At 36.8% G+C, this 27,278-nt stretch overlaps 1 protein-coding gene across 11 annotated transcripts in view; it reads left to right on the top strand.

Moving 5' to 3' along the window:
- The window catches only part of SATB1 (SATB homeobox 1), a 93,436-nt gene that overhangs the window by 26,273 nt on the left and 39,885 nt on the right, over window positions 1-27,278 (top strand). For all 11 annotated transcript variants that reach the window (XM_084509918.1, XM_084509927.1, XM_084509926.1 and 8 more), the window contains 5 exons: window positions 151-327; window positions 1,205-1,331; window positions 2,060-2,183; window positions 20,705-20,816; window positions 23,329-23,783. In XM_084509918.1, the coding sequence (XP_084366044.1) occupies window positions 151-327; window positions 1,205-1,331; window positions 2,060-2,183; window positions 20,705-20,816; window positions 23,329-23,783 (995 nt within the window). The remainder of the gene's footprint in view (window positions 1-150; window positions 328-1,204; window positions 1,332-2,059; window positions 2,184-20,704; window positions 20,817-23,328; window positions 23,784-27,278) is intronic.

Below are 27,278 nucleotides of genomic sequence, written 5' to 3'. Positions count from 1 at the left end.
GGACTCAGGGAATATGTTTATCAAATATTTGTGATGATTCCTGATGCCTCGTCTGCCTGTTCATACAGGTTTTATTTACATAATGCTTTGTAGACCCACCTACTCTACTATAACTCCAGTTTAATACGTAAAATTTATTTTTTTTAACAGGAAGTATGCTTCCAGTTTTCTGTGTAGTGGAACATTATGAAAATGCCATTGAGTATGATTCTAAGGAGGAGCATGCAGAATTTGTGCTGGTGAGGAAGGACATGCTTTTCAACCAACTGATTGAAATGGCATTGCTATCACTCGGATATTCTCACAGCTCTGCTGCCCAAGCAAAAGGTAAATAATGCTGGGAAATTGTACAATGAATTGTGCTTGTTTGGGGGGTCCTGGGGGAGGGGCAGGATTTCTTTCAGGAATGAGATGCGGATTTCACTTCTTAAACTTCTTTCAAATTCTGTCTCTGTTGCTTTTTTTTTCCTTAGTGTATTTTTGTTAGCGCATGTTTTGTTCATGTGGAATGTTGAGGTAGACACTTTTTTCTTTATTTTATTTTATTTTTTTTTTTAAGAAAAAAAGACTTCAACTGAATCATTAGTATGCTTATTGACCTTAATAATCTGCTCCACTGAGGATCCACAAGGAAGTGTAAAGCATATTTGAGCAGATGGACTGTTGAGAGTCAACTTGCATTTATGACTGAATATCCAGCTCTGTTTCTTTTATTTTGTTCCCGATGCTTTTAGAGACTGCAAAGTATTTTTTTTAACTCAGTCCTTGCATTACAAAATCCTTTATAATTTGTTAAGAAGGGTAACTACTATATTACATCCTATTGAATTAATCATAACTTGAGGAAAATATGCTTCTATGTGTATTAAAAAATCTCTATTATAATGCATTTGTATAATTTCACAATACATATAAAGAATGCCCTTGGTGATGTGTGAGTAGGTGTTGCTTTTTTGTTTGTTTGTCTGTTTTTTTCCTTTTTTTTTTTTTTTTTGGGGGGGGGGTAGGGGGACTGTCGTTTTATCATGTCAGATTTAAGAAGCTAGAAACAAAAGTGCCAATCTTGTTAAAATTGGTCATTTTTTTTTTGCCCCTAGGAATTAGCAGGTACATTACTTTTTTGGTTTTGTCCTCCTTGCCCTCCCTCCTCTTCCAAAAAAAAAAAAAATAATAATATATAGATATATATGTACATATCCCACAGGGCTTATCCAGGTTGGGAAGTGGAATCCAGTTCCACTCTCCTATGTGACAGATGCCCCTGATGCTACAGTAGCAGACATGCTGCAAGACGTGTATCATGTGGTCACACTGAAAATCCAGTTACACAGGTAAGTTGCATACCAGTTCTGGGAAGTGAACTGTTATTTGTCAGCTCTCATGGTTAATATTGCTTGTATTTAATTCCCGCTGTGCTGTGTGCTCAAAGTACAAAGGCTTATCTAAATTCCTTTTTAGTTACCCTAATTCTTCTTTAACTTACAGCATACTATTGCAGAAAACTTTTATAGCTCTGATACATAGATTTTCTTTGGATATCTCATTAAAACTATATTGCATTTTAGTCAATTAAATGATGCATTACAAGAAGGCATTTTACATAAAGTTTACTTAAGAGAAAAATATTTTTGCATATCATGAACAGTACCATCTGTGTGCATTTTGTAAAAGAATGACTTGCTCACACTTATTGTTGCTGTCTAGGTTCTTACATTTCACGGTAACAAAAAAGAAAAAAAATGGTTAATATATTAATGCTTTTCATGATCAGTCGTGAGAAAGCATTACACCTTAAATTGTTTTACCAAGCGCATCAGAGCAGGAAGGTAGAAGTAACATGAAAAAATAGTCGCCACATGCAGCTGATGTATAATTCATGCATCAATACAGCAGATGTGTTGTATAAAGTAATTAACTAATCGGAACAATCAGGAGACCGAGAGCAATCTCCAGATGCATCTGCTTGATGCGCAAAATGAAATCTGTCTGTCTTAAAGGAATGTTCTGCAGCAGGATGCAATCTTGTAATAATCCCTTTTCTAATCTGTGTTTCAAATAGTTGCCCTAAACTAGAAGACTTGCCTCCTGAACAATGGTCTCACACAACAGTAAGAAATGCTCTGAAGGACTTACTGAAGGATATGAACCAGAGTTCATTGGCCAAGGAATGTCCCCTTTCACAGGTACTTAGCATAAAATGTAATAAATAATAAAGCACTACAGGCAACACTGATGTGAGATTTGAGATTTCTACAGACTGCAGCAAGTAGTATCCGTGGAGTGAATCTGCCAAAAATGTAAATTCATTTGACCACTTCATGATCTTTATAAATATGCCTGATTCATTTTGAACGTAGTCTTACAACGTTTCCCATGGGGAGTTGTGAAAGGTTGTTTACACCACACTAAAATTGTCTCACAGCAAACTGGATTTTAACTGGTTTTTGTCTTCAGTCTTTGAACTGCTTTGATGTAACTACTTTTTTCAAGCACATGTGTTCAAGATGTTAAAAGGCTCTCTACTTACTGCTGTCAAAAGTACTATTGAATCTGAATGCTTGTTAGATAACCTGCAGTAGTTTTAAATGCTAATTCATAAAATGAGACAGTCCTTGGCATGCTATATGAGAGGGGAATAAAGAATAAAGCTCTTTGGATGATGTGTTGTTGTTGCAAACAACCAAAGGAAAATCAGCCATTTATTAGTTCTAATCAAAATATACCTAAACAAAAATGAAGTCTCAATTTATGCATTGCTAAATATTGAATTGATGCCTTCCTGAAGCCTTAGTCGTATTGTTCTTTTTTTGTCATTCCTTTTTCGAATTACTGGGAGGGAGCAACTTATTTTTCTATGCAGTATGGAGTCCGCCGGTGTTCTGGTGGGAACTTCATATATATTGTTACGTTTTAGATTTTAAATTGTATTTTGCTGTGGCACAGTGGAGACAGAAATTCAGTGTACAAATAAATGATGCTAATTGTGATAGGGAGAAGAAAAAGGAAGTTAAGGAAGTTGAGATATTTTTATAGGAATTTTATTTCTCTTGCTCAGAATATTGGAGTTTTTGTCTCTGAAAGACATCATTTAATCTATAGAGAACTACTTGCTTGCTCTCTCTCTCTCTCTCTGTCTTTCCAGTGGATATATTAGCAGTCTGTTTTCCCATCACTTTTTTTCCCCTATGGTTAGATTGTTTTCAGTGATGTGGCTTCAATATAGGAAGTTTTGAAGTGGAAATAATCAAAATTATCTTCACTGGTTGCAAACCATTCTAGTAATACGTCTGCAAAGTTATCTTGTGCATACCTACTATAAAGGCATGTGAGCTTTTGCACTGCTGGCTTGTGGAGGCTGCGGATAATTTGGGACTATTCTCCATTTTAGTCCAACAGTGCTAGTTTTTACTTGATAGTGATGGAAAGCCAGTAAATTGTATAAAGATGGAACATTTCATTTATAATTGGGATTAGTGTTTCACATAGCAACTTGTGTATATACGTAGATGATGAAGTGGCAAAGCAGGAAAACAGTTTTTGAAAGAAATACTTCATTGTATTCATTCTCCATAGTACTGGAGAAATTTCAGCAATTACTGTTTTTAAAAGATTTTTTTAAAAACAGTACTGAATTTTTACATCATAATTTTAATGGACAAAAATCTTGCCTAATGTCAGTCCTCAAAAACAGCTCCTGAGATTACCAAAACCCCAGATTACAGAACTCTGATTTGAGGCTGTTTGTTTGCTGTTTTTGCTGTTTTTCACTTTTTTTTTTTTTTTAATATAAAAGAATATATTTAAAACCATGAGATATTTTTTTTTTCTGTTGTTTAAAGCATGCTAAGTACTTTTGTCATCTGTTTATCTTCACTGGTGCTGCAGTGGTCAGGTTGCTTGGGAATTTAAATAGCTTCTGCTTTTCTTTTTGTAGTCAGTTTCTTTAAAGACCATATCACATTAAGATTAAAATGTGTTTATTTAATCTTAACTTTTGGAAGAAGAAGTGGTTGGTCAAGATCCCATCGGTTGGTCTAAATCTTTCAGCTTTCCTCCATGAGCAAGAGGAAAGACATGTTGGTCTGATAGTGCCTTTTCAAGTGACTCAATTGATATGAATGTTTCCCATATTTGCAGAAATAATAACTAATTGTATATTGCTCCTGTGCAAAGGAGACTGATTTAAAGTGTCTGTGTTTTGTTAAATATATTCAAGTTCGTGAATTGCCCACAATACTGTGCTGCCGTAACAGAGGTGAGAAGTAAGAGCAAAGCAGAAGGTAGAGGGCAATTTTTCCTTAGAGCGTTTGTCAGAATGCCAGCATTACACCCTTGTGAGAGAGGAGCAGTGGTCTCTCCTCTTATGTACTTCCATGGGCATAGGTAATGCCATATGAAGCGCTTCATCGCAAATGCGACTAATGCAGTGACACCGTACCATAACTTATTAACACTGTTATGGATATAATTTATTAACCACAGAAAAATGACTCAAAGTGGAAACAAGATTAGTTATCGTTTTCTGTCACTGTCATTAGCAGTATTCTGTTTTGTGTAGGTATGGAGGATTTGTTAGAGAATATGTAAGCTGCTGTGCTCAATGCGCGGCATCTCCAAAGCCTAATTTAAGCATGGAAGACTCAGAGTCATCATCTTCACTTAGAATTTACTTTTTTTTTTTTTTTCTTATTTATCTTGCATTTTGTATACTAGGAAATTGCTCTTATTTGTGTAGAACACTGATATTCTGTGAACTGCAAAAATACCAAGCGCGCTATTTCTCTTGTGCAAGCATATTTAATGGCTTGAAAATATATCAGCAAAGAAACTTTGAGATACAGTTTGCATTAGAGCATTAGAGTCTAGAAAACTCAACAGCATCTTCTACTTTAGGGAGTTTTCTTTTTTTTTTTTCTTTTTTTTTTTTTTCTTTTTTTCCTCCTTTTTTTGGCCATTTTCTTTCTCGTTTAAACTAAAACTTTAGGGAGTAAGGATATGAACTCTACACGCGTTCCTCAGTAAAATACGACTACAACTCTTACTCCTGTTAGGAGAGTTGAATACATGGGCTCTTTTGAAGTTACTGCAGCTGTCTCTCTCTGAGACTGCTGTGGCTACCTTCCGACAACCAGGTTTACCACTTATTAGAGGAACCCATGTCACAGGGACATGAATTGGAGTCCTTGGGACAGATTGGAGCAAAAACACAGCTCTCAATTGCCGTAGAGTTGAGAGTATAGGTATCAAGATTTATTCTCAATTTCTTTATTAATAAGGCAAGGTAAAATGGTGCTACAAATTTTGCATGGAAAAGCCAAACCTTTTCTGATTTATGCTCTGAAGTGTATTTTCATGCTTTTCCTTGGGTTTGCAGATTTTATTGCTAGAGACTAGCAGCATATGCAGGTGCTGGGTGAAAGACTTCTTGTGTTTGATACGCACGGCTCACTTCATTTCTGCTTCCTCTCCAGATCTCTTTTGATGGGGAAGGCAACTTAGAATTTAATCTAGGGCTCAATTCTGGGCCATCTTGTGCATTCCATTAAACTGGTACATCTAGCAAGTGGCTTAGATCTCATTTCTCTCCTGGTTTGGTTCTTCAGTCTCCAAAGGGTTGTAAAGAAATTGTTCTACCATCAATTCTTATTTCTAAACCCTTACGCTGAAGCTCTGCTCTACCTCAGTCCACTGGGAGCTGCTCCAAAGTGATCAGCCAAGCAGGCCTGTTGCATTTATTTATTTAATGTTAATCATACCATCTCTCTGCTCAGCATTAGTTCTAACATTTCATACTTCATTTTCACAGTTTTGCTGTGTTTTGAGTTTTAGTGCTCAAGTTTCTTATTACTTCTACAGTGAAAATAACTGAAATACCTATGATCATATCTATGCTGTTATTAATAAGGAGGTTTTTTTGTTTCATTTTCTCTTTTGAATTAGAAAGGCTGGAAGTTCATTTGATTCTGGAACAATCGCACTGTTGGTGTGCTTTTGAACTTTTAGATGTACCCCTTGAGTTCCTGTTATCTTTTCTATGAGAGGGAGATAATAGGTCACCTACCAGACTAAGAGATTGTAGAGATTAATTAGTTTCTGGGCACAGCTTTGAAAATATGGCAATGATCAAATGACATTGACTTTCTAACTAGTATTATCTCCCTTGAATTTCTTCTACAAAAAGATTTTCTGAATCATTGCTGTTTGTATTCACAAACAGGTTTGGGTTTTTCACTTTAGTGTTTTTATTTGTTCGTGTATTGAACTGCTGTAACAGCGCTTGTGAAAGCAAGGAATACTTTCCCGTTCCCCACAGTATCCTGAAACATGAAGGTGGTCTTTTTATTTATTTATTTATGGTCTTTTTCTTTATTTATTTATTTTCCTTCCTTTTTGCTCATCCTTTGAAACTGAGGTTGTCCTAGCCTAACTCTCAGGACAACCAATAGCCAGTGCATTATAGATGAGAAATTCCAGGCCTGATGTATAGTAGAATGTGGGAAAGGAATTTGCAGGTGTCTCTGCGCTGTTTCACACGTCCCTGGATTAGAGATAATGAAGAAACAAGCGGTAGAAGTAAAAACATGAGCAAGGTCAAGATAAAGAAAACTGGCTACAGTGTTAAAGATGAGCTTTGGGGCAGTGGCCAATTGCTGGCTGGCTCGAGGTGCGTGTCTGAGGGTCTCTAACAAATTGTATGACAGATTTGGGCACGTGGACGGTGTGTGGGGCTATGGGGAAATGTAGTAGTGAAAAAGGGCAAAGAAGGCCTTCTGTTCAAGAGCCATCAGGAGTCTGTGTTGTATGTCCCTTTAGTAGAATCTCATGGTTGCATCTTTTCAATGTATTTTGTAGAAGACGTGAAGTATTTCCATTGAATATATCCAAAGTCTGTGGTACTTAAGGACACAGCAGTTAATATGCATTCTATTACTATTTACATTTATTTTGAAGGTCTTTGTTTGCTGTCCCTGTCCCTCTCTCTCCCCTTCCCAGAATATCTTTTACATAATTCTGCAGTTGATGACTGGGGACAGATACACACTTGCAGTCCGTAAAATGTGTGCACCCACCAAACAAGTGCTGGTATGATACTGAAGTCTGAATGGCTCTGCACTTGTGATAAATATAGATGTCTTGACTGCATTTTGATCAAACTCCTGGTGCTGTAGTGAATGATTTTCTGCATATGACATGGGCACAATATATATCACATACTTTGTTCTTTGTTCAAATTTCCTACCCTTAATTTGCATGCTGTTTTATGCAGTTTTTATATGATCTGGCAGAGATGCCAGGAAGAAAGCTTGCTTGGAACATAAGTGTTTCTCAGTTTACCTGATCTGAGTGTACCTGGCCATCATAGCAAACAAGCAGCATAATAGCAATATAGAAATCCTCTCACATTTCCTGGCTGCTGTTCTGACAACCTGCATTCCCACCCCCATCACGACCAAAAAAAAAAAGTTGCAATTGCTAAAATTAAAATTTCCAGACCTATAAATAACCAAGGAATGAGCTATTAAGAGTTGCCAAAATCCATGCTTTTATGAGCATTTCTGAATTCTTTCTTTGCAAAACCGAAAGGTTGTTTTCTGCCCTCCCCTTTTAATTTTACTTGCCTAGACCTGAGACCAAGTTGTTGGGTTTCTTTTGCTGCTTGTGCTTCCCTTCTCTTTCCTCTCTTCCTCCCCTCTCCCCCTCCCACTCTCCCTTTCTCCCCCTAATTAATAAACTCAGTAAGGAATGCAGCTCCGTTTTCTACTTTAGATGTTACTGTACTTTAGGTTTTGAAGATGTCATTAATTATTTCAGGGAAGTAAGTCCTTGAGGGCCCTGGGCCCTGTCTTGGCAGGCAGGTCCCTTCCAACCCACCCCTAGTTGCTCAAGAGTATTCCCTCTGATGTCTCTTCAAGCTGACAAGGTATCAGGATTCTTAAAACATTTACAATTGCCTATTAAAATTTGTGCCCGTGATTTTTAGTCACCCAAGTAAGACGGGCATTTGGAGTGAAGTACTGAGGCTATTGCTGAAGGGATGGGAAAGATGAAATAATAACATTGGGACAGACGGGCTCCGATCCCAGAGCTGGCCTTGCATGGGGCTGCTGGAGCCTCTGTTTCAGCTCCTCTGCAAGACCCAGTTGCAAGACTCGGTGTGGTGCTGGAAGCCCCTGAGCACTCAAGGTGAACCTTAGAGGTACACTGTATTTAAGGTGATCTCAGGATACTCAACTCTTGTGTGTAACCTTAAAATTATTTTATCTTCTATCTGATACCCTTCATGTGCTGCTGGTTGACCTCACTAGCGTTGTATTTCTTTTGAGGACAGTGAGTTCAAAATTCAAATCGCTTAATCTTTTGATCATTGATTTATGTTCTTTAGATGCATATAAACACTCTCAATGTTAGAGTTATATCAATCTCAAACTGGTTTCTCTGGGCAGTAGCTACTATAGGAGAAAAGATGTAGATTATTTTTTTTTTCCTGCCTCTTCATTAGGTAAAATTATGAGGATGTCCCTTTCCACACCAATTATGGGGCCTGGACTTACTATGTAGGGAAGGAGGCAAGAAGGAAAGGGAGCATACCTTGTTTCTCAAATAAGTGCAGTTTATGGCTTCAGAAGACTCTGTAAAGTGTCAACAAATCCATAAGTATCTGTCTGTGCTGTCATGAGGTTGCATGCTTCTGAAAAAGAGAAGTCCAATAGTGGGATGGTGCTAGTGTTGATTTCTTCTTTTTTATTTATTTATTTATTTATTTATTTATTTATTTATTTATTTTCCCCCCTCCATCCCCTTAATTCAGCTGTATGGAGGAATAAGTAGTTGTTTTCTGCGAAGTTTTCATGTGAACAAAGTACAAAATTCATGTTCTTTTAGGGGAATAACATTTTTGTGACTGTCCTCCCCACTTCGTGTGTTAACCACTTGGTATTGTGTCTCAGCAATTTTGAGAACTGTGTCATGTGAGGGATTATCTGCATCATATGACCTTTCAGTTTTAGGGAAGTGACAGAATAAAAAAGGAACAAAACGCATTTTCTTCTGATGCATTTTTCTTCTAAAATGTGTATATGTTGTAGAACTGAACCCTACTCAGCTTCTGTTTTCACTGCCTCAGTGGTCCTGAGAATGGTATATAGAATAACTTGCATTTTAAATACTTGTTATAATGTTCTTCTTTTTTATTTTTCCATATATATAAAAACATGTTTGTTGTTGTTTTTTCCCTTTTTACAGCTAGCTGGTAAAGAGTCAGCCAAGTAATGCAGTGCTACAAAATTTTGTATTCATTCATTCATACTTCTTCATGCAGTTATAGCTGAGTGTGAACCCTGTTTTTTTCTGTAACTTTATTAGAGGGTTAACAAGCCACTCCTCCACTGTTCTTTAAAGCAAGATTGCAAATAAGTCTTTTTCTTCTTCTTATTGGCAAATTGTTGGCTGCAGAGTACTGCACAAGTATAAACAACATGAGAGATCCTTTAACATAACATGAGAGAGCCTTTAGTCGCTTTGCTCCCTAGCTTTGGAGCTCATTGCCAATTGAAGTAAGGAAAGCTCTGGCTGTTGGGACTTTTAAATCTAGACTTAAAAGTTATTTGTTCTGTTTAGCATTTTTAAAATGATTCTATTAGGAATTGTATGTGCTTCAGTTTTAATTTTAACTCATAATGATTGTAAAGCACCCTGGGATGCTTGTATGAAGGGCGCTACAGAAATCCAAGATTGTATTGTACTGTGTTGTAATGTATTGTATTATTACATGGTGCTGGAGTTGGACCACGGACAATTCATATAGAAAGCATTTGAATACTTAGCTAAAGATAAGGAGAGTATGCATGGGGGGGGGGGGGTACTGTCTCTTCTTGCTTCTTTTCCCCCTTTTCTCTGTCAGTTATTTTATTAAACTAAATTAACATGGCAGCTATTCCCTAAGAAATGCCAGTATAATTTACTGCTGCAAAGGGGCTCAAAATGTAAACCAGATGATAAACTAAAAATAAAAAAGTCCACATTAAGATTTAATTGCACTTCCCTTTCTATATTACGTTCTTATGTAAAATACATTACAAAACAGTACTTTCTTTATCACTTCCTTCACTTTTAACTGAATTTCATTAACAATAAAGAAATATATTGTCTCTGTTTCGGTAATGTCACTTGACAGTTAATCCCTTAACTTGATGTACATGTCTTTAAGATTTTTTTTATTATTTATTTTTTTTAAAAAGAACATGATAGCGCTGACTGGAGCCAAGTATTGCACAACCATGTGATTTGCAAGTTTCCCAGCTCGCAGCTTTGCCAGTGCAGGTCAATTCACACCTGCCACACTTATGCCATTCTGGTCCTCATGTTGCTTTTCCTCAGTGATTGTCAGAGGTAGGGAGAGTCGTGCATGTGGCTCGTTCCTTCCTCCCCCCCTCTCCGCTCCAAATGTGTGGTAAACCTTGTGCATTGGAAGTGTCTGCTCAGGAATTAAATGGAGTTTAATTTCTGTCCATTAGGAAACTGCTATCCACATCGCCAATTAAGCCTTCTATTTAAAGGGCAAGTAGATACGTACGTCTATGTCTTAATCACTGCTGCGATGGGTTTGCGGAGACCTTCCCTGACTGGTTCAGTTATTACTAGCAGTGGTGGGAGGCATGGATATCAGTGTGGTTATAAAACCTACCCGAAAGCTGAGCAAATTCTGTAGGTGCTGTAGCAGTGCTGTCAGCAGATTTAAAGCCGAGGTACATCTGCATCAGGGTAAATGGTGATGTAGGCATAAAGATTTGTCTGGAGAAAATTACTTGAATTTGTAATAATCTTTTACCAGACAAGAATGAAAGGCCCCACTCACTGAGAGGTGGTGCCAAGAGATGAGCACCTCTTACCTTGTCAGACCAGACTCATGCAGTTCTCGGCTCTAATCACAACATAGAAGAGCTATGTTTCTCAAAAAGACCCTGAGCAAAACCTCAAAGCTTGCTCCCTTCCCTCCTCCCCCCTTTTCTTCTTTTTTTTTTTTTTTTTTTTTTTTAATTAATAATTGCGTTCTTTATTTATTTCCGAGAGACACAGTAGGAAAACCTAAGGCAAGGGTGAGTTTTGTCTCCCTTACCTTGGACATGTCTTTAAGAACAACACAAACAGTATCAGATTCCTCTGGTGCCTTGCAGCAGCTATCAGAGGACAGGTTTTTCAGGACATCAACAGCCTCAGACCTGCCTCATTACAAGACATGGAATAAACGAGTCAAAAAGAAAAAGTTCTGTTCCCCAGGGGTGGGAGCACATGAAAGACTTGACTCTCTTCATATATGCACGTCTCTTACATCTCTCTCTTTTTTTTTTCTTTTTTTTTTTGAAGAACTAAGATTTCCTACACTGAGAGTTGCAGTTGTTTCATAAGCTTGTGAAGAACAATTACCTAAATTACCTGTGTGCTGGGTGAGGGGGAAACTGTCCTAAAGCATAAACTATTCCTGGCTTTGCCACCTTTTCAAAGGATTTGTTAAGTTTTAGCAAAATGTCATAGAGAAGGATGGATTTTGTGATGATAAAAAAACAGAGATATATGTGAAGGACATCAGTGTCTATATCCTTTCTAGAGATGAAGAAGAGAGTTCATCTCTTTGAAATTTACCTAGCATCTGTATTTAAGTCAGTATATCTACATTCTCCCAGAATTGTGGGATTTTGTATGTATTACAATACAATCTCCCTAAAATATGCTTGCCCGCTAGTATATCCCCAAGCCTTTAAAGCTGTGTGCACTGTTCTACACATTTTGTAAGGAATAGCTTTGTGTGCAAAACCTTATCTAGCTACATTTTAATCTGAGTGGTAACTAAGATAATTTTTGAACGGGTAGAACCTCAAAGTGCACATGCCTATTCCACATAGAAACTAGCTAGAACATTTGTCTTCCAAGATCGTTGAGTTTTGCATCTTTTTACGAACTCTTCAGAACATCTAGACTTTTCACAAACTCTTAACAATGAAAGGCAGCAATGCAGAAGAAACTAGTATCTTGTCTAACACAGCTGCTTAAAATGTCACTTGCATATAATTTTATTTAGCAGAAGTAAAGAATCCTTAGCAAATTTCATTCTATAACTCCTTTTTCTCCTGATAATTCTTTACATATTTTCCACGGACAAAGAAGCTTGTTCATGTGCTTTTTTTTTGCAGGGTAAATATCCTCATAGAATTGGGGTCTATACGATTAAGAATAATCAGAAGTACAGGTGGCTCATAAAGAGGTATGAGGCCTGAAACAATAAATCTGACACTTAACCATTTAAACAAAGGATAGGCAGGGAATGTGACATTTGTCACTAGAGGGGTATTTAAGCAAGCAATCAGAGACATAAGAGATGCACTGACTAGGAGCTGAAATCAATGAAGTTCAAACTAAAAGCTAGTCATTTTTTTTTTTTTTTTTTTTATAAAGTACTTAGCTAGTGAAACAGATTACCATGGGATAAGTTGAAAGATCCAGTACAAGAAGTCTTCAGATCAATATTGGATGTTTGCTCTAGCTCAGCCACAGGTAACTTGGCTGAACTCAGAAATTGCTAGATGAACTTCTAGGGTCTGTTTTTATGTAGAGTCCAAATAGATGCTAAAAATTGTCCCTTTTGGCTTTAAAAATCTACAAAATCTTGTGTAGGAAAAGGAAAAGGGATCAAAGAAAGGGCTTATCCTAAACACCAAAAGAAATTCAGCAAGACAACTGTTAGTGCTACTGAGTCTGATGACTTCTTGTCTGGACATTGTGCCTTAGGGCTCAACTTCATGCCAGACATCTGATGCTTTGCCTAGCAGAACAGTGGAATCCGAGAAGAGACTTGCTGAAAATTATGTCCTATTTCCCAGCAAGGAAATCTTCTTTAACATGGTGGGTAATGCTAAACAATTTTGAGCAGCCTTTTACAAAAAACATTGTAGGAAACAACCATTGCAGCTGGTTGAAGGTAGAGAAATTACCCACATCTGTATCAAGAGGATGTGTATGTTTCATTTTTATGGATTTTTTTTGTGTGCCCATTTGATGCATTAATAGATCTAAAATGTTATCTGTCATAAAAAGCATTTGCATTAGGATAGCATTTTGAAACATTTGTATTAGGATTGTCATTTCCAGGTAGGAAACAAGTCAGAAGCTTTCTGACCTTGCTGGAACAGAATTGTTGAAAGTAAAAGCAATCCACTTAAGAGGGAGACTGAAGATCTCACTCCAGTTTTCTACTAGATCAGTCTGTGTGATCTCCAAAACCCCACCTACCCCAACCTTCATTCTTGTACAAGAAATGCTGGTTGGCCTTGACCACAGTGCACTCTGCCACTGCCTAGTATAAGAGCAGCAGCCTGGAGAGGGAGATGGTTGGGGCGGAGGACCCTGTCTTCACGTTACAGGAATGGGGAGGAGGGATGGAGCTTCCCTGGAGAAGCTCAGCTCTGGTCCCAAGGTTGGAGCACAGCTTCTGGGTTTAGTTCATCTGTCAGAAACTCTGCCAGTGTATTCCAAGATGGCTTCGTGATAGCCACCAAAGTGGGAGCAACAGGGAAAGTCCCTTGAAAATGTGCATTTCTGATTTAAGCTAAAACAGTAGTATAAAGAAACCTAGTTACTTCATAACAGCTTTTTTCAGTCAGATTTCTGACTAAACTGAGTAAGTGCTTGCCTTACCTGTGCAGCTCTCTGGTTTCAGAGCTTTTCCAGCAAAGGCATTGCAGAATCAAAATCTTAAGTTGTAATAAAACACCCCCAAAACTAAAGGACCATTTTCATTCAGTGAAGTAAACTGCAAATTAACTTACTAAATTTTGATTATTTAGCATTTTATATTTTATCCAGATTGAGTTTGGGAAAGGCTTAGCCAGAAATATTTTTGCTACTAAGTACCTATGATTTACAAACAGAGAGCAATAAAGATCAGAATGATTATAAAGATTCATGTAGTGCATCTGACAGTGAAGACAAAAATGTCCTATGTCTCCTATCTTTCAAAGGTTGGTGTTGTGATGACTTTTTTTTTTTTTTTTTCAAGTCTAGGCCACTATGCCGTACAGATTGTAAAGCATTTATAAAGTACTTCAGATCTGAATTAACATTTTTCACCTATTTTTCTTGCTCTTTAAACTTTTAACCTTTGTAGTATCCTGGAAATCAGCTTTTTGTTTGAGCTTTATTTATATCCGTCAGTGGGATATACTCAGAAAGTAATGGGAGGATGCTGTTTGATCGTGCAGCAACTGGGAATTTACATTACCAAACTGTGAAGTGCAAGGATCAGTTTCTTCAGATGATTAATCCTCGTTTCTGATTTTCAGGTCTTCTTGTGTAGGGTTATATATGACTTATTGAGGTTCCTTTTGTTTTATAATCTTCCCTTGTTATGTTCAATGTAGCTCAATGATTGCATTAATACGTACATTTAGAATTCTTAGAGATGACATAAGGTAGAAAAGGAAGAGAAGATAATTTAGGCTATGCAAGGACAGGAGAAAGGACAAACTAAGTGCTTGTGTATTGGAAGAAATACTTCTGTCGTCATTTGAAATCAGCCTTTAGGCAGTTTTAACTTATATGACCAGCATTTGCCGTGCAGATCCTTAGTTCTTCTGACCCTGGCAGAAGTATAGAGGTCAGATAGCCAACCAAGTGCAGTGCCAAAGGCACAAACAAAAGTTTTTTTTCTTCTCTGTCCATCTGTGTTTTTTTTTTTTTTTTCCTTATTCTACATGTTTATAGGGCATGCATCAACAAAATCCATTGTGTTGCTTGTTATAGTTCAAGGTAAAAATAAAATAAAAAAATTATTTCTTCATATGCAATTTCATGATTCCTTGTCAAAAAAAAAAAAAAAAAAAAAAAAAGAAAGCTAGTGGCTGGGTATATCAGAGCTATAGGTCTGGTTTTACTTGAAGTGGCAAGTGATAGTTCTCAGCTATACCGGAGCACTAGGAGCAATGTTTTGCCCTGGTTGGGTTTTTGCTGTATATGGGCTAACATAGGCTCAGACAAGCTAAAATCTTTGATTTGGGGTAATCTTGTCTTATCCATTTGGGGGTTTGAATGTTCATTCCTATCTGGAAAATGTTAACATAGAGTCTTCTGAGAAAGAAACACTCCTAAGGGTTCAGCTTGCATTAATACTGATGTTTTCCATTTCTATGCAAACAAAAGCCAGTGATAGCGGCTAGGATGGGGGAAACAAAGTTCCTCTGTCCTTTAAGAAAAGATCTCTCCTCCCACCCATATCTTGAAGTTTTGTCCAGCTCTGCAACTTTATCACTATTCAAATTAGATCTAGGAACAAAGGCTCATAGCATTTCTCTTTTTCTTCCTTTTTTTTTTTTTTTTTTTTTTTTTTTTTTTTTTTTTTTAAAAAGGAGTGTTAGGGTTGCAGAATCGGGATGTGCTGCCCTGCTGGTGTAAAGTGGAGGATTTATGGAAGAGAAAATAGAATAGAGCCTTAAAAGTTTGCCTTTAAAAAATGGAGCCACTAGTTTGACAGATTGTTCAGTAAATGTTCATTTTATTGAGAATTATAAAAAAGGTGCTTAACGCCTCTCTGCCATTAATATAATACATTAAAAGGTTACTGTCAAGATTAGTGTTTCAGCTCTGAAAATTGACTGTAAGGTTTATGGGCAGCACTGTTCATATTCTGCTTGGAAGACAAGGTACCTTCTACTTATCACTTGACAAAACCATTATGATGTTACAAGGCTTTATGCTGAAAAACTTGATAAATAGTAAAACATAAATAAAATCTCATTTGAAAAGCAGGAGAACAGCTCCTGCCTGTCTTATAGCCAGATTTAGCAGATGCGGGTTTGAATGCAAAACAGTTGTGAAAATAGCCAGTGTCAAACTCGTGCAAAATTAAACTTGTGGGGTGTTCTGTTTTCAGTGGCTGTTATTGTTGAAGTGCTCCATTTCAAAAGCATGCATTCCTTCCTACAGGAAAAAAAAAAAAAAATCAGATTCCTTAGTTGAAATTAATTAGCATTCAGAAACCAGATAGCATGTTTTTGGGTATTCATGAGATCTCTGTTTGAAAAAATGTTTTTAACTTGTAGAAATGTGTTGCAACACACAGATGGGAAGAAAAAGAAAAAAAAAATCTCTTTAGCAAGCACTGTGTGTAAAAGGAATATTACATTTTGCACGCTCCTGATTACCCTGTGTAAACAGTTTTTGACATCTGTCTTTATAGTTTTCGAGGAGAGGAAGACTTTGTTAAAAGAACCATTTTTATACAGCAGTCACCATTTCAGTCTTGCTTTACCTGTATTATGAAAGCAGATGGTCTGCATGTCTTTTGAATATTTATAACTATCAAAAACAATCTCTTGCTATTCACCCTTAGGCTTATGAGATGTCAGGACTGTTCTGGTTGAAAAAAAATCATCTTGGGTGTTTACAGAAAGAGGATTACATTAAGCTGAAATGACTATACATTTTCCAGTTTAATATTTGTCCATCAGCTGTTTAATCGTATTTAGATAATTGTGTAAATAAGTTGTTGCAGCCCTTGCCCCTTCCACTGAGCAGGCTTGAAGCTTTAAACACCGATGAATGAGTTGCAGAAACGCTTGGATTTTTTTTTTCCCTCCTCATAGTTAAACATCCTGGAAGGCCTAAATAAGTTTGGGTTACAATGCTGCTTTTGAGGGGAATGCTTCATTTGCACAGGAATCCCCAATATCTAATTCAGCCGTGGTGTTTTAGGAAGCTGCTGTGCCTGTTCCTCTCTGCTAAGTCAGTTACCACATATTTGTTTTGTGTAAATACTGCAGCCCAACTACCCCTTCATGAGGCATGAAAACAACCTCATTCTGCCCATATAAAAATAATTTTAAGGTTATTTAGGGGGAAGTTTTGGGACTGTGGGGGTTAAAAGCTTTTTTGACTGGAAGCTGAGCAATCACTGATAACAGATTTTGCTGTGGTTGGTTGATTTGGCAGAAAAGCATGAACAGTTTTGGTTTAGATGATTGAATTAACCTGATTAACATTGTTTTTGTTGTTTTGCAAAAAGGACAACAGTATACTTTTAGCAATGATTGAACAATGCTTCACCTGGTCTGAGAGCAGTACTAGAGGAAATGACTCACAAATGCTTCCCTGGTAGCACCTGTGCTGGTGGCTGAAGCAACTGGCCAGCATGAAAGGCATGGGCCCTTGCCTTGGCTTGCAGGACACACCTTGCATTAGTTTCTGACACAACATGAAAAGTGTCTGATGCTGCTGTTTTATCAGTTTTTACTTGATGGGCGTATGAAAGCAATTCTGGCTGAGATTTAAGGTCTTTCCCCAGAGAGTTCCCCAACTTATTTGAGAAATTACGGTGCCTAGTTTTCAATTCTCTGATATTTAATATCCCCAAGAGAATGGGATTTGGTTCAAGCTACATGGAATGAACCTCAGCTGAACTTCACAGTGAATTCTACCCCTACCTCCACACAGTTGTTGGATGCCTAATTATAATTAACTTATTTGGCTAAAAAAAGAGCACTTGGGCTGCAGCAGATGGTATCATTCCAGAATAGTGGGATTTCTGTGAAGGTGGCACCATTTCAGACTAGATCTTCTGATTCTCGGAGCAGGACTGTAAGCGCCGTGTCTGGGGGGAGCGATGGAGGGAGGCGAGAGAGGGAAATTTGTGATCTTGAAGTCTTGCAACTTGCTTTCAAGGGTAAACTTCTAGGAGATGTGTTAAGACTGTGGATCTGTGACCAGTTTTTGCATTCTATCAATTTTCTTGGCGACGTGTGAAAAAGAAATGAAATTATGAGTGATGAATGTGATGCATTTGAATACGCCTGATATTTGTGTGATGCATTTATATTCGTCATCCTTGTACATGGAAAGTATCTTCCTCTGTGGCTCACAGATAAGCAATACCTATGTACAGTAGTACCAGAGTATGCTTCAAATACAATCATTCCCACTTTGATTACTGATAAGCCTAAAGCCAGACATTGGGAGCTCCTCACATGTAGTGACCAGGGAAATAAGAAAAACTTGTTAAACAATGTACCTCTAGTCTAGAGTGTAAATCTCTGAAGACCATTAACTTGGAGGGTTTTATATTCAGTTTTAGTCCCTAAACATAGTGGGCATCTGTATAGATAGACTATCACTAAAACGTATAAGAATTACACAGCAACAAGAATTCTATAGGAATTTCTATAGCAAAGTGCATCTCTCTGCACTGATGTGACTGAAGATTTGATGGCAAGATAATATATAAGGAATAGAAACAATGAAATGCAATGTTGTCAAGTTATTTTCTGAGTTAACAAGGTAGTAATATTTTATCTGGCTTGTAAAATTTTGCCTTCAGTGAATTAGTAAATAAATCATTGATTCTTCCTGATGAGGATTTTTAGTGTATGTAATATCGCTTGAAAGTTTGCATGAGTGTTCTCAAAGAAAAAGCAGGATAATTTTCATTTTAAAATGTGTAGGTAATGTCTATGATATTTTTTATCTACTTTGAAGATTTAGAATAAAATCCCACTATTCAGCCATCAGAGTATCAGATTCACATTGTGTCAAAGAAGCTGAAATTCCTAGCACTGTTATTTAAACCGACTAGTCCCCTATTTGGTTGTAAAACAAATTAACTGCATTATATTTGTTTCTGAAGAAGCAGGGGATATCACAAACTGCCATGTCATTGGCATATCTTCGTAAAATGACATGGAGGGGTGGAATAGGAAATCTTAGACAATCATATTCATCGGTAATAGGTAATTTATTAAAATTATTATCCATCTACATGTTTTCGTGCTTAATAAAGTTACTTGAGCAGGAGAAGACATCTGAGATAGACAAAATAAAATAAAGGAAAAACATCATGAAGTCTAAACGCCATCCACAAAATACATGCAGATATGGGAAAGTGGCCTATTAAAGTTGCAGTTCCCCATTTTGTACATACAGATCTGCAAGTTTTGCATATACTATACATTCATATAATTGTCAGTTCAGGTCTACAGAAGCTTTTTTTAATCACACAATTTATATCATGTGCCCATGTTTTAAGTGGTTTAATCTGTAAAAGAGCTTAAACAATAATTTTATAAGTTGTAGACGTTAATGATACTACTATTATGTTAGAAATTGAAATTGGGTTCAGCTGAGCTTGGTTCAGGTCATTCAGGCTAAAGTTGCAGTAGTCTATTAAGATTTCAATCTCCTTTTATATCACTTGCAAAATGCTTATAGTTAATTTCAGAAGTGCCAGATTAATATCAAGGAATGGTGAGAATTTTGGTGATTCAGAGAAATACTAAAATAGCTACCTGATGGGTAAAGGGTATCTACATTTGGCGTAAGTAGTACCGCCTCACTCCAGCAGTTTTGAGACTCTACAAATAGCGTGTTACTGAGTAATGTTAGAAAACAAATGGTTATAATGAACTTCACTAAGATCAATAATCAAGGTCCTTTGAATCAGAAGCTGAACTAGCCTTATAAGAGAAGACTTAGAGTAATATTTATTGTATTTTTACTCCAAACTGTTTCTTCTAGTGGTTATTGCAATTTTTTTAACAAAGAGTTCATGCTGTACATTGATTTTATGACAGCACAAATATAGCTAAATGTTACATGCTGAATAGCAAAGAAACAAAATAATCAAAGCTTTGTCTTTTTGAATGTCATTGTTTTCTCAATATGTTGGATGATTCCTCTAGATAAGCTAAAAGAATCTACTTTCCTCATAGAAATCTAAAGGGTGGCAAAGTTCAGTCTATTGGAATAACATTTGCTAATTATGTTATTAGTGTATCATAAACCAAATATAATTTTCATGTTGGAACAACACCTCATTTTGAAAGGCTTGGTTTTAATTGATTTTTTTAAAAAGAATGTACTAGAACTGAAAGTTTTAGGCATTGTAAATTCTACTGTTTTAAAATTGGTTAAAACTGAGCAGAAGGTAAATTTCTCACTGTAGCTATTTGATATCTCGAGAACCTTTGAGGAAAAAAAAAATCTCTATCATCCTTTAGTCTATTTTATAGCTAATATTCACTTACAGAATTAGACATGACAATGAGAGTTTCATACGCCTCTTTCTGTGAATCACTTAAAATGCCCTCTTTAGGAAAAGCAAGTCTGGGTTTGATTTAGGTAGTTACGTGTGTATTTTATCCTTCCAGAAATCATTTTGTTTTACCCTACCAATAACACATTCAGATAAACTTTGGTCCTGTGATTTTCCAGCTTCTGCGCTGTATGTAAGTGGTGCAAAGGGAATGGACATGGATTCCTTGGGCATCATTACATACCTGGACTCAGTGTAGCAATTGTATTCCTGTAAACTTGTGTTGGTATGTGAAGGGTCAATCAAATTTAAAAGCAGAAATAGCACAAACAAAAGGCACTTTCATGATTAGCATTTTCCATCCAGAGCCCATCCCATGGCCTGATGTTTCTTGGTCGATAACTTTGTTCTTCCCGTAGTACATCTGCTTTTTTTGCTCTCATTTATAATAAACCTTGGTTTGGTTTTATGCTCAATTAATGAGTTTTTTAAAAGGCTTTGGACAACAGGATCAAAATGCAATATGGTTCTCAAACTCTAAAAATATAATGGTTTCAACAATTGAAATAATTTGTGCTTTGACTTGTACTGCTCTATATTACAGATTATTTTTTTTCTTCTCCCCTTTTCACGCAGAGTATGATTTCTTCCATTGTGAACAGCACTTACTATGCAAATGTCTCAGCAGCAAAATGTCAGGAATTTGGAAGGTGGTATAAACATTTCAAGAAGGCAAAAGATATGATGGGTAAGCAAAAAAAAAAATTAAAAAAAATGCCATGATGGTAGATACATAACATACCATTATGTGTCAAGTTGAGGTCTGTCACAGTCATATAAGAAGCCAGGCCCCTTCATGATAAGTTTAGGATGCTTTTGATGAGTAGATGTAGAAAGTACATATATAGTGAAAGAATTCATTTAAATAAATATTTGCTATTGAAACAGCCAAACTGACTTGGTTTGCCAGAGATGTAAAGCTGTCATTCTGTAAATCTAGAGATCTTCTACAGCCCAGAATAATTGTTTAAAAAACTTGTTCCTGGAACTGTGATGGACTGGTTTCTTTAATGTATGTATTTTTTTCTTGCTCTGGCTGGCTAATGTATATTTAAAGAAAAAGGCTTCTATAACTATCACTGCATTTCAAGAAGAATGCTATAATTTCATGAATTCATATATTTCTTTAACTTTGGGACCCTGATTTTGGTTCATATTAGCAAATAGTTGTTGTGACAATCATTTGCTTGTTGTAGTAATCATGAGTAAAGTAGTGGAGAGAAAAATATATCACTGGGACATATTAATTCTATAATACCTTTTATCTTTCTATGACGTCCCTTTTTAAAACTATTTATTAAAGCTATTAACATAATTTTGAACATTTTATGTCAGAAAATTTCTACATAGTTTTCAGCAGAATGAAGAAATGGTACCTCAGTTTGGACCAAATTTTGGCCTGACTTACCTGTTAGTATTTGGAGAAAAATCATTTATCTACCAAAACAGGTTCCTTGCCTTTTATAGCTTAAGGCTGTAATGAAGACAATGAATCACTTTTGTGATAATTGTTTGAATTACTGTTCCAAATGAACGGCCCACTTAGGTTGATCTCTACTTTCTGCTGGTGGAAATAGGCAGCTTCTCTCCTTCATCTACTTTGTACCTTGTGTGCAACATTGAACTGCTCTAAGGGTTTATAGCCTTCCAAGGACCTGCATGACTGCACTTGATTTGAGGCGGTCCATGTCAGCAGTGCCTGCATGGGGGCTGACCATCCCACAGCACCTCCTTCCAGCCCCATTGTAGCGGCATTCCTGCTGTGGGGCCCATGCATGGGGCAACCCCTGCAGAATTCTCCTTATGTGACCTTCTAAGATAGTTTCATCATCTGTTCATTTGGGGACACAGGAAACGTGTGCATATATTCATGCTTAGGACAACAGGGGAGGGCAGGCTGTGGGTGGGAGTCCAGGTGTTGATTTCTTCTTCCAGTTATTTTTGTGGAGAAAAGGGTGTTTTGTACTGAATACCTGTTAGTGAAGATCATAGCCACTATGAAAAGTACAGATATTGCCTTATCCTTGTTAACTATGATTTACTGTATAAGAAAAAATAGCTACAACACTTTCATGAAGATACTAGCTTTTTGGTTCTTAAATAAAGCATGTTTTCTTAAAGCTATTTCCAGACCAGCATTGCTAAACCTCTAAAACTGAGGTTGTTTAAAATGAAAAAGTGACGTATACTGGTAAAAGTGAGACTCCTTTACATTAAGCTAGAGTTATTTTGTATTGTCTTATCACACATGAGAGAGGAGCTGGAAGAACTCTAGTTTAAAAAACTGTGTTGTTAATTAAAAAGGAGGGTGTGTCAAGGCAGATGAGTTAATATAGGAAAAAAAAAATCAACCATGTTGCAAGTCACTGAAAAAAAAAACATGCGTACATGGTTGCAAGATAAAGCAGCCCATCTGTGTAATTTACATAAATTATACTAGTTCCTAGCAGTCCCATACAATTGATGCTGCATCTAGAAATTAGCAAGCATGGGGAGGTCTACACCACACCCTGCTTGTTACAGATTTCCAGTGGCTAAGAACTGCAGATGTAGTGGCAGGGACCCCACAGGAGAAGCAAAACCAGTCACTGGGGCTTCTCTCTCCAATCTGGGTGAGTTTTCCAGTAACAACCCTCCTTACTCTTTGCACAGATACTCTCACCATTTTACTTGCCACTTCTGGAGCATACAGAGGGATTTCCCATTTTTGCCCCTCTTCTGGTTGTTTGCTGCCATGCCTGAAGCACCCTGCATCCCTCACTGTGGGGATGTCCTCTGTAGCCACATGCTCCTGGTTTGGTTGGCAATTGGTGCATTGCACTTTTGCAAAGCTCTCTAGCAGTGACTCCTTTGCCATATGTGGTTTCCAGCACATTGTTTTGGCTCTGATGTTCTGCTGGTTCCTCCAATGGCTTGGTGACAGTGATGGGCAATTTGTTGTGTTTTTTGTTGTTGGTGTTTGTTTTTGTTTGTTTGTTTAAATATCCACTACACCATTATTTGTAGCTATTTTGAAGGCAAATAACAGCAACAGTGATCTTATGCACTTACAGATCTAGGCTGGAGAATATTGTAAGCTCAACCGTGAATGTTGAGCTAGTTTGTATTTATATATTTTTGTTAGCATGTCTTGCTAGGATCATGAAGTTTGTGGTTTTCAGTCTTATGTTGGCTTTTTCAATGTTTCTTTTCCACCATAGTTGAGATGGATAGCCTTTCTGAACTATCCCAGCAAGGTGCCAACCATGTCAACTTCGGTCAGCAGCCGGTCCCAGGGAACACAGCCGAACAGCCTCCATCCCCTGTTCAGCTTTCTCATGGTAGTCAACCATCAGTTCGGACCCCGCTTCCAAACCTGCACCCTGGACTTGTATCTACTCCCATTAGCCCTCAGCTGGTAAATCAGCAGCTGGTAATGGCCCAGTTGCTGAACCAGCAGTATGCAGTGAACAGACTTCTAGCCCAGCAGTCCTTAAATCAACAGTACTTGAACCACCCTCCTCCTGTCAGTAGATCCATGAACAAGCCGTTGGAGCAGCAGGTCTCAACAAACACAGAGGTGTCTTCCGAAATCTACCAGTGGGTCCGTGATGAACTGAAACGAGCAGGAATCTCACAGGCAGTATTTGCACGCGTGGCTTTTAACCGAACTCAGGTCAGTGTTTTTTTCTTGCTCTTTTAAATCTAGCAGCCTCTTCTCTTTCTCTCTCTCTCTCTCTCTTTTTTTTTCTCTCTCATTAATTAATTTACATATTTAGTAATTATCGCCTTTTAAGTCTCTATCTTCAATTCTGTCTTGTCACTTAGCTCCTGTGAAGGAACCACACTTCTTTGTAGGACCAGTGTCCATGTTGATACAGTACAGAAATCCACGGTGATAGGTTTGTGGAAATACATGTTGTTTTTAGAGATATCTTGGTTCCTCTCCATCTTCCCTGGAAAGGGAATGAATAGCTCTTTGTGATCATTCACAAAGTCACCCAACAGATTGCTGTTGTGTTGTAAAGGTATGCCAGTACTGATCACATGCATGCACTGAACTACCTATTTTCTTTTCCTTATTTGTGTTTATTATTTTCTAGTAAAAGTCTTAACAACATGACTCATTGGAACTTTCTGAAAAGACCTAATTTACAAAAAAAAAAAAAAAAAAAAAAAAAGCTTTATTTTTAGATCTTCTGCTCTTATGTGTTTTTGCAGTTTGTTGCAAAATCAGTAGTTTCTGAGATTGCTGATGTCCACGTCAGAGCATATACTTCGGCTCTTCAATGCAGAAAAAACTAGCCCTAGCAAAGCTGATAAGTAACACTAAAATGTGTTATTTTTTACACCTGTTTTAGAAGCTAACCCTGTTATAATTTATTCTGTTTTATGAATTTAACTTAATGCCATGTTGCATGGAATTTAATCAAGCAGAAGTTATGAAAGAAACGTCAGTATACCCAAAGCAAATAAGATCTCAAAATTTAAAAAGTCTGTTTTAACAGAAAATAAAATAGGATTTCCTTATAAGAAATATACAAGTATTTGCCCATTGTAGAATATAATAAAAATTATAATTCGAGATTCTCTTGTTGATGTTTCGGACTTAGAGAATAAAAAATATTTCATATGCACTTGTACCAGATTTGAATCAGCATGTTATTGGTAATCATTCAGAATTATTATTATTACCTTTATTTTTTACATCCTTCAGTTTTTACAACTGAAAGGAAGTACAGTTATGAGGTGAATTCTCTGTAGAGCTGTGTATGTGTCCTTGTGTCTTTCCTCTTAACAGTAGAGGAGACTTTGAAGATTTGGGTCTTTTATAACATGGGATACATGAACTCACACAGCTTACATAAATTTAGGCAGTGTCAGTTGTTATATTTATAAATAAGTGACATAGAGATTTGTTTAATACAATAAGTAGTATTTTGGGTATTGATACTTTAAAGTATCAAAATACTAATAGTAGTTTCAAGTTACCACAGTTTGCAGCTGCCAAATAATTCAGAAAATAAATCATTTATTATTTACTTATTTCTCAGACTTGTCTAAAAACAATTTTTTTTTCTCTCAGCTTCCTCCCCCTTCCAAAATCATTTGTTCAGTTTTCTCATGCAGTTTTGGTCTTTGGTCTATTGCTTGTTTTTGAACAGTATGTATCTGAAGTACAAGAACAATTCGTTCTGACTGGACATTGAATTTATATGACGTTCTGCATAAACATGCTCTCAAGATGGGATGAAAGCAACAGTAGAGCCAGATTTCTAGTGCAAATACTGATTCCTGATTACTAGACATTTTTGTTACTACCAAAGTTATTAAATATTTTTTTAAAGTACAGTTCTTCCACAGACACTGTAGTTAACCAGCTAGGAAGAATGTGCTATTCAAAGTGACCCAAAACTGGGAAGAAATCAAAAAACAAACGTTGAAAAAAATCCAGAAAATAATATGAAATATATATATTTGTAATATATTTTGGCAATATTCAACCAAATCAACTTGAAAGAACACAGAGTTCTTTGTAGGATATCCCCATATCCTACAAATTGTGTTAGCTAATCAAATTAGTATTTGCATTTAGCTACATAACTATTTGCAGTATTTGTTACTTATTGTGGCCAACGTAGGGCATAGAAAGGAAAAATACTAGGAGCCTAGGCAACATTAGCTTCAGTATGGTGAAGAAATAAGTCAGTATACTTTTCATATACAAGTGAAGCCCCACTGAAATCCAGAGGAGTTTGCTTTTGGCACATTTCACCTTTGCAAAACTGAAAATTGCCATTGTACCCACAGGAACAGCTAACATCCAAGTATAAGTACAGGTATAGTCACCTGTGGTTTTTATATGAAAGCACGAAAATTTGTTTTGCTTGCTGTGCTTCAGAATTTATCACAGCTTATTCAAGGATATATCGCATTTAACTAAAATTAAGGCAGCACTTTAATAACTGTTGCTGTTTAGAAGTTGTTTTCTAATATTGATGAAATATCTTCTGACTTTTTTTTTTTTCTAAAGCAAGTGAAAATGCTTGTTTAAATTTATCTACTCTTTTCCAAGATAAAAAGCTAGCTCAGGCTTACCACTGACATTTTTGAAACTGCTATAAGCATATTTGTGCCGTGTCGAGGGACTATATCATGCCATCAGTTGTTGAAGGCAGATCTCACCGAAATCAGTCAGTAGTTCTGCACTAAAAAAAAATAAAAAATAAATCTGATATTAAGATATGGTCTCAGATGAGGAGAGAGATTTGCTTTCACTGTAAAAGTTACGGAAGGAAGTGAATTGTAAACTCAGAGTAATTTAGCTTAGTGTTTTGGCAATAAAGATGAACTTCAGTTGAATTGGCTGAATATGTTGGTACCTCATTTTATGCATTTCTGCTTTGTAGTATGAATGCAGAATTTGTGGTTTTGTTTGGGGGGGGGGGGGAGAGGGTGCAGAGGGTAAATGAGGGGTGGTTCTACCAGCTTAGATAGTAGTTCATCATTTTGCCATCATTTTCAAGATGTTTTTAATTTTTATCTTGGGGCAAAAGTATTGCCTGGAAATATTTCTGCTTCCGCTTAGCCCAAAGGAAAAAAAAATGATAAAATTACTACTGAGAACTAAATCATTTGGTGTTTTTTGTTGTTGTTTTTTGTTTCTAAATTAATGTCTATTAATAGGACAGAAGAAACCTCAGCCACACCTAAGAAAATTGTAAGGGTGTTCAGTGTTTTTAATCTCTTCTTGGATAATTTCCACCCTACCCATACCTTCAAAATGGTAGTTTCAAAACCGTGCATTTTTCAGGAATGTGCCTTGCAAAGTTTAATCAAAGAGGAGGCCAGAAAGCTATAACTTGCGTGCACCATATGTGCACAATAGCACAATTGTTGTGGGCAGCAGAAGTAGCTTTGGAGGCTGGAACGCCTCTCCTTGCAAGAAATTTCACAGTAGGCCTGCTAGGAAGGCTTCAGTGCACAGTGAGGTCTGAAGTTTTATTTGTCCTTCAGCAGTTGCTATTCCAGCTCACTGGCTGCAAAGAAACAGGCTGAATCCTGTTAGTATCGCTTTGTAATGCACCCTGGAAAAGTTTGTTGAGTCAGGATCTGTGCAAGCAGGTCCAAGTTTCACCTCAATCTTGGCTACCAAATGTGTGTGCCAGTC

The sequence above is a fragment of the Aythya ferina genome (genome assembly GCF_964211825.1).
Source record: "Aythya ferina genome assembly, chromosome: 2".
NCBI classification, from domain to species: domain Eukaryota; kingdom Metazoa; phylum Chordata; class Aves; order Anseriformes; family Anatidae; genus Aythya; species Aythya ferina.
This window is presented reverse-complemented; position numbering and strand designations above follow the sequence as displayed.